Here is an 8,354-nt window from a genome sequence, read left to right as displayed (position 1 = left end):
CCTGACTCCAGGTAGCTGAGACCTCACTTTCACAGTTCATGGAAGATGACGGCCCTCGTGTTAGCCCCTGGCGTGGTACCAGGAGAGCAGTCTGTTACTGCCCGGGTCTGCCTGGTCGCCAGCACTGCTTTCCCAGCTCCCCCATGTGTTTCTCTACAAGATGCAAACCTCAACCCTGTGAAACAGGAACTATGATGAAACACCTCTGGAAAAAGTCTATCCTCTGGCCTCTTTCCTGAGCTCAATAATGTTTAATTTTAAAAAGGGAGGGAGGAAGGAACGTTTAAAGAAAAGCCTGGGTGATATTTTTCCAGTGCACCTGGTTCTCACAAATGACCTTGGTTAAAATTCACCACCAGCAACTGTGCCAAAACATCTAGATTTAATTTTGGCTGTCACGCTTCTTCATTTTGATGAGAAGGTTCCAATTCCCTTTACTTTTTAAAACGAACTTGAAGACAGATGTGTTTGGCCAACAGCACGCTGAAGTAAAAAGCCTGTCCGGCTTCGTCTCTCCTTTCTTGTCACTACACATCTCAACCAGTCGCCCAGCAGTTGCACCCAAAATCAGAGTCAAGGACTAGCGCCTCTGCACCTGAGAATTGATTCAGAAGCTCCCCTTGGAGATTACCTGCCCAATGAGCTGTTTGCCTAATAAGGTCTTAAATTTCAGCCTCCTAAAGTGCAACCTCAGGCATGAGCCAGGCTGTGGAAATGGCAAAGTGCTCTTAGAAGACAGCTCCTCCCTAGTGGAGCCCGAGACCAGCCGAGCGCACGCTCTCCCTCCCAGCTCCATCCATCCGTCAGTGTTCGCTGCTGCTGCTGCTGTAAGTCAACAGGACAGGGCAGACAGCTGTCACAGATGAAGCAGGGACAAGGAAAAGAGCTTAATGAAATTTTATTTTGAAAATATGGCAAGAGTCTAAGGCACTTCAAACATTTAAATACATACAGGACGAAAGTAGATGTGACATGGTATAAAGGAATCCATAAATACAAAGAGAACTACACTGTTTCTCTAGAGGCAAATATATAGCCGATTCCTCTAACGCAATTCAACCTTTATCATTACAGACTGGGCTGTGCAATTATTAATAAAAATATGGTAACGTTACATGTAGTTCTTCGTGTCTTTAATTACTGTGGAATATAAAAATTGAAAATACTGTGTCAATTTCATATAGATACCTTTTATATAAAAAGTCATATAATACATCCACCTTGATAAAACCAACTGAAAATATTTCCTTTGTTAAGTTTTATACTTTTAGAGAGTTCCATCTTCTATTTTTAAACCAGAAACTTGCAGCCCAGGCCCAAGTTGCTGATGATCAAGGTCACCTCAACTTCCTTACTTTAAAATAATAAAGACAAAGAAAAATCAACACCACCATCCTGGAATGGAATTTTGGAAGAGCATTCCAATGGTTCCACATTTAATAAATATAAATACAGGGATACTTCAACAAGTTCGCGGAAAAACAGAACTAAAAGATAATACAAATCTTTCCATGGACTTTTTGAAGTACCCTCATATTTGTGGAAAATTTAAAAAACCCAATGCCAGTTAGAACCTGACACTTCTTTGTGATGGGAGTGGTGAAGACAGGAAAAGGTCAGGTTACAGTTTCCTACAACTGCACATAACAGAGCAGAGATTTGGCAGCCACAGAGACGGGTTAAAGTGTGTCCTACACAGACAGAAGATGGCAGACACTTGCCCAGGTCGGCAGTCTCCTGCTGGCTCCACTCCCACTGTGAAAGCTTCAGCCTTGAGCCCGTGGCATTATACTTCTGTTTGCTGGTGAGCCCAGGCACAATACATATACATTCAGCATCTGTCACCCCATCAGGAACAATTAGCAGCTTAATGGTGGCATGTACATGCAGCGCTATTTGCACATAATCAATCAAATGAACCTCGGTGGGTGGGAACAGGTGACGTCTTCCTTCCAAGCCTAGGCGTGCCCTAGAGACCAGGAAAGGAAGAAAAATGGGTGTTAAAAGTGACCATAGGGCCGGCCTGGTGGCGCACTGCTGTAGTGCGCCGCTTGGGAAGTGCGGTGGCGCTCCCGCCGAGGGTTCGGATCCCACATACAGACCGGCCGCTCACTGGCTGAGCGAGGGGTGGGAGCAACACCGAGGGTTGCGATCTCGTGGCCGGTCCCGGTCCGGTACGGGCGTGACACTGAGGGTTGCGATCCGTTGCCGGTCACGAAAAAAAGACAAAAGGAAAAAAAAAAAAAGTGACCGTAGGCAGATGTGTCCCTGTGACGTAGGAACTTGTCCACCACAGCTGACAACCACCCATGAGCCAGAGCCAGGAGATCTCTAGCCGAGAACATGGGACAGATGTCCACCAGCAGCAGGCATGGCTCTAAGGCCAGCTGGGCCCAGCAGAGCCATGCCCAGCTGTCCTGGGAAGTCAGCTTCCCCACTCAGAGTAAACTCTGGGACTATAGGTTGCCCACCATCCTCTTTAGGAGCAATGCCAGGAACGTAGTGCTATGTATCCATGGGCTCAGGATGCCATTTGGACAATTCTGAATGGAACAAAACTCTTCATGTGCGGATGTGGGAGCATCTGTCTCCCAAGGACAAGCAGGGCCGGGCCTCTGCTCAACATCAGCTCTCCTGGCCTTCGGGGTGGGACAGAAATGATGAACTCTTAAGCTCCAGACTAAAACTTCCACTTTCAGAATCAACATAAAACCTGCGTCGCCTGTCAATTCCCTGAGGAAGGGGGTCTGCCAGTCTGGTGGATTTCAGCCTATTTACAAATGCCAAATGCACAACACTGACCGGAGACTGGGCTTTTGCGAAGTTGACATGGGCGTACAGAAGAACGGCGATGTCCTTGTGTCCTGCCTCCAGGGCTATCGAGAGCGCGGTGCTGCCATCCTTAAGGGGAGATGGAAAGAATAAGCCAGGTTGGGTTTCTTAAACTTCCAGACAGCCAAAAGGCAAAAAAAGAACACCCCCCAGTATTTTGCTAAGGTTCCCCAAATATAGTTCAGTCATTTACGAAACTGTTCTGGCCTGAGGATGTGAAGATCAGTAAGGCAAGCCTGCCGCCTCAAGGAATTCACAGCCCAGAGAACTACCCCTCTCCCTGTCTCTGCCTCACAGTATGTGGCATGGTGGTCTGTACACTGCGCCTCCTCAAAAAATGCAGGCCCCCATGAAGACCTCTTATTCAACCATTCTGCCCACCAGACGAGGGCAGCAGGAGAAGGCAGGGGAAGAAACATAGTTTGGTTCCTTTTTTCTCTTATAATTACAAGTGACCAGACAAGTGTCGTGGTGTGTGTTTTGAGGCCCTGCAATTTGCCAAAACCTCTTAACTTTCCTCTTGGGGAGGAAACTGTGATCCTGAAGCCCAAACCACCTCTGTTTAATGCTACAACTAACATCTTCGTGTAAGCATTGATCCTGGAGGCTTGCATATATGTATCTTAGGGAAATATAAGGGGAAATATTACCTATGGGACAAAAAACTTCAGTTAATTGCTTGATTGTCATTAAATTGCAGGGATTTAGGCTGATACAAAGGAACATCAAAGCAAAGAGCAGCACAACTTATTTTCTGTCTAGTCTTAAAGTAAGGATTCCCCTCTGCTCCTTAGTAGCAGGAAACAATGTGAATTTATGTGGTTTGAATCTCATGGTCGTTCCCTCCCATGCTGAGAATTCTGGTAGCTGCTTTTCTTCCAGAGGCCAGGTGCATGTTCTCCTACTCCTTTAAGGATAAGGAAGCAGGCAATTAGCTGAGGTGGCCAGGACTTTGGGAAGTCACTGTGGCCCTGTGGCCTCTTACTACTCTATCTACAAGGTATTCTAAGCTGAAAGAGAGTACAATTAAAAGCAAACAAACAAAACCCCAAACACATCGAACATAAACCGTTCTTGAGGAAAGGTAAGTTGGATACTCTCCCTCCATCAAGAGTCAAGGGACATTAAGGGAGTTGAACAATGGGGCTTGCTTGCCGTCCTGTGGAGGTAGTTGACCGCAGAAGCTAGTCAGCCCTTGAAGCATGCAAAGACCTCCACTGGTTTGTTCCTCCTACTGGCCTGGGCCCAGATGGATCTGAAGTTTAATGCAAAGGAAGACGTTTTCCTTCTAACTTTTTGGTGTTTTGAGCTAAGCAAAGTGCTGGTCCAAACCTGTGCTCCCCAGAGGTAAACTTTCAAACACAGAACCAACCCAGTCCATCCTTTGTGACCCTTGAAGTGTTTCACTATCAAAATGCTAGGGCCTGTGCCTTCCCCTCTCGGTAATCCTCCCCCTTGGCTGGAGACCCCAGAAGGATCCCCTTTCTGTAGAAGGTTTCCCAGTCAAGGTGTGGTCTGGGAATGGGGACAGCTTGGGAACTGGGTGAGGAGATTAGAGTGATGGTGACGGGAACAGATGGAGCAGATGAGGAAAACGTGCTTAAAGAAGCCAAGATGGCCTGGATCCCCAGGCTGAGGAAATGTCACAGTCACTCACTGGGACAGGCCATAATGGATCACCTGCCTTCACTTCATCTGGGTGAGAAAGCGTTTCACTATAATGGGACTAATTTCAGCCACCTAATAACCTCAGCTTCTAATGACTCATAATCTGGATTTCCAGATAGACCGGTGACCCGGCCCTCTCTTCCTAGTGGATTTATTAGGAGTGGCCTACACTGAATTTGATTCTGTGGCATAAGCCTGTTTATTGCCCTGTAGTGCAGTGGTTCTCAAACATGCCCATTTAGTCACCCTCTTCCTTTTGTGAATTTTGGGGTGGTGTCTATTTATCTTTCTGCCTTTGGCTTTAGTCACATATTAGCTTGCACATAGTACATGCTGCCAAGCTGGGCTGTGAAGGGAGGCGGCCTAGATGGCAATGCCAATTCATGAGGAGAATAAAGGAGGATTTGCTCTCTCCCTCTTGCCTAACAGCACTCAGAGGCTCCCTCCCTGAGCCCCTAGGCCCCTGGCCCGGAGGCCAATGGAGACAGCTTACGTTGTCCTCCAGATGGCCGTTGCAGCCTGGCTGGGCCAGCAGCAGCTTGACGATCTCCACGTGGCCGTGCTCGCTGGCACACATCAGGGCCGTGGAGCCCTCGTCGTCCTGGATGTTGACGTCAGCCCCACAGGCCAGCAGGCCCTTCACCATGTCTATGCGTCCGTGGCTGACAGCCAGCATGAGGGCCGTCTGCCCCGCCTGGGGAAGAAATGACAGCAGACTTCAGGAGTGCATACCCCGCTGGTGGGGGTGGCCCGGAGTGGGGCTATGCTGGGGGAAAGGAAGGAGTGTGGTGCCAGAAGGGAAAAAGGGGACTTGGAATGACTTGGGGCAGATGGTGGCAGGCCTGGGAAGCTAGTTTCTTGTGAGTTGAGTTGAGGAAGATCATAAGGTAAGGAGTCAAGTTTTCACTTTAGCTTGGAGGACCTGTCTCATCAACAGGGTGCTGGAGAGTTCAGAAGATGTTTAAAAGTCAAGCTGTGAACTTGGAACACTCTGTACCTGGCATGAAGACCCTACAACCCAGAGACAGTCAGGAAGCAGTAGTCACCCCCCAGGTGTATGATGGGACCCCAGTCGCTGATATGCAGGCAGCCTTACATGGTTTCCCTGCAAAGTCTGCAAGCAGAGGCAAGGCAAGGCAAGGCAGAGGGAGCATTTCCAATGTAAAATTTAGGCCCACATTTCACTGGTGCATTTGGTCGGCAAGGACCCAGGCAGTGCCTGGACACAGGTGGGCCATCGAGAAAGTGCGCCACAGTGGGAGGCACAATGTCAATGCCGGCTCCACCCCAGGGGTCCTGGTAGGCCCGTCTGCTGCAGGCGGTCTGAGCCACGTTAGGGAGCATGGGAAGCAAGCGCACTGACCTGGCTGGCTTTGGCGTTCACGTCCCCGCAGCCGAAGAGTTCTTCCACGACCCGCATGTCCTTCTCTGCCTCCACAGCAGCGAGAGCTGCCAGCATGATGGGGGTATAGCCTGCCTTGTTCTGGTGATCGACGTTACACACATCTGCAAAGAAATGAGCCTCCTCAGAGAGAAGCCATCCCCTGACAGCAGCAGTTGTGCGTGGGAACGGAAGGAACGGTGTTCAGAAGAGCCCAGTGAAATGGCATCAGGGGGTCAGAGACCAAGAGTGACTCGGAAGGAAATGTGAGAGATGTGTTTATGTCAAACAAACAAACAAAAAACATTTCTATTTCATGAGGCCTAAAGAAAAAGAAATGATAGCGAGCTTCTACAGCAGGTCTTGTTTGCAACTGGTGGTTGAACTGCAAAAGCCTGGAGGTCTGTGAGGTTTTTCTCAGTAATGGTTGCTTTGGAGAATAAACAGTAACGTGGGGTCTAGACATTCAGCTGTGTTTAGGAAACCACTGTTTTGGAGTGAAGCAGGCAGTGAGGACCACAAATAAAAGAAGGTTTGTAAAGGCTTGGGTATGGAACAGGAAACATGGCGTTACCCACTTATCGAAACCCTACTCATTCTTCTTTTTTTTTTTAAAGATGACCGATAAGGGGATCTTAACCATTGACTTGGTGTTGTCAGCACCACACTCACCCGGTGAGCTAACCGGCCATCCCTATATGGGATCCGAACCCGTGGCCTTGGTGTTATCAGCACCGCACTCTCCCGAGTGAGCCACAGGCCGGCCCGAAACCCTACTCATTCTGAGACCCTGAATTTACTGCTGCTCTGACATGTTTGGGTTCTTAAAAGCAGAATCCCAATCACATAACATCTAACTCTAGGACTTGTGTTCCAAGAACAAAAGCAGTAGCCCTGTAAGAAACTGCCAGGGACGAACAGAGCCAATGAGCCAGACCTTTTCTATTCCTGTGATTCTGAAGGAGTCTTCAGAGGTTAAATTATCCTCCAGGCATTTATTAATTCCTTCGGCACTTTCTAATGAAATGACAGGAATGGTGAGTGTTAGAAAGTAGCTTTTATGTGTGACCAAATATTAAGTTAAAATGTTTAGGATGTTTCTATCATAAAGGAGAGAGAAGAGAAGGTACCATGAAAACTTTCCTTGAGGTCCCAAACAACTGCATACTAAGGACATTATAGCATTTACAAAAGTAAATCATTTTTATGTGGAAAAGGAAAAAGAAAGGAAAAAATTATGTGGTGGAGAAGCAGGTGAATACATGTGCTCTCTGAGGCTCTCAGTATCTAGGACTTTGCCCTTCACGGATGCTGAAGCACTCTAGGTTCACACTTTATGCAGCCAGAATCTCAGCCCATAATGGTGAGCAGTAAAAAATTAAGTAAAGAAAGAAAAGTAATTAATCAAAACTATCCAACAATGGCATTAAAATCATTTAATTTTCAAGAAATCTTATCCACTCTAATTTTCCAAGGGTATATTAAATTTTTCCTTTCAGGAGTAATCCTGAAAACTTGTTTTCAGCTTTCCTGGATATTATCCACTTCTCTGTTTAAACAATAACTTGGGCTGATACTATCGCCAGCTCTGTTTATAGTCTGGAAAGTCTGAAGGGAAGGAGGCTTGAAATTCCTTTTTGTGAGATGGAAGAAGTTATATCCTAACGTGGCCCCTAAAATAGGGAACGAGCAATTAATTTCTTCTCTGCATTAATCCAACATCCCCAGAACAGTAAAAATAATTGAACAGTGGGTCAAGAGACAATTTAGCAAAACTGGACAGTTTTATTGCATATTCTAAATCAGGGGTTCACACTGTATCCTCATGAATTAGGCTGAGGTACTATGAATACTGTACCAGTTGTATAGTAAAGGCAAAAGTATGTATTACAAAAATAAACGTAAGTGATTTGGGGGCTATCTGTATCAGTGGGCTGCTCCATTTGAACAAAAAATTGAAAGCTCACTATTTCTCAAGGGGACCCTTCTACGTACCTCTCTCTCACTTCATCCACTGGCTATATTCTGGGACAACAAATTTCTACTATTTCCATTATTATGATTTAGATGTAAGAATAACATTTCCTTTGCTCTATGCTGATTCCCCATAGCAGAGTATATTTTAGCAGGAATGGTGATAATTCTACCATAAATCTGTTACAGTGGCTTTGCTCAGTGTCCATCCTGGCTAACCACACACTTCTGCAAGACAGTTGGACGGTGCCTGTCAAGGATACACAGAGAGATCCACAAGCAAAAAGCTATAACTGTGGGCCAATGAGCAGCACTCTGTGTCCTCAGAGCCAACCAACCAAGCCCACGTGGTTCAGCTCGGGGGGCAGTGTGAGTCACATTCATCACCAGGGATACACCTCACTTAAATGCAGCTGACCTGCAGCAAGAACATCCTCAAAACCTTTCAAAACAGATCTGGAATCTGCGTCACCCAGTTTTGTTTAAACTTCAAGCCTCC

The 8,354-nt window shown here is 46.8% G+C and overlaps 1 protein-coding gene across 1 annotated transcript in view; it reads right to left on the bottom strand.

The window, feature by feature from the left end:
- Positions 1–881: 881 nt before the first annotated feature.
- KANK1 (KN motif and ankyrin repeat domains 1) overlaps positions 882–8,354 on the bottom strand; it is a 38,387-nt gene continuing 30,914 nt past the window's right edge. The window contains exons 7-10 of the mRNA XM_008589169.1: positions 5,864–6,006; positions 4,994–5,194; positions 2,803–2,901; positions 882–1,969 (exon numbers count right to left, since the gene is read on the bottom strand). Coding sequence (XP_008587391.1) covers positions 1,907–1,969; positions 2,803–2,901; positions 4,994–5,194; positions 5,864–6,006 — 506 coding nt within the window. The 3' untranslated portion in view covers positions 882–1,906. The remainder of the gene's footprint in view (positions 1,970–2,802; positions 2,902–4,993; positions 5,195–5,863; positions 6,007–8,354) is intronic.

This window comes from Galeopterus variegatus, unplaced genomic scaffold (assembly GCF_000696425.1).
Source record: "Galeopterus variegatus unplaced genomic scaffold, G_variegatus-3.0.2 Scaffold5272, whole genome shotgun sequence".
NCBI classification, from domain to species: Eukaryota; Metazoa; Chordata; class Mammalia; order Dermoptera; family Cynocephalidae; genus Galeopterus; species Galeopterus variegatus.
The sequence above is the reverse complement of the archived record's forward strand: the minus strand, read 5'-3'. Positions and strand labels throughout refer to the sequence as shown.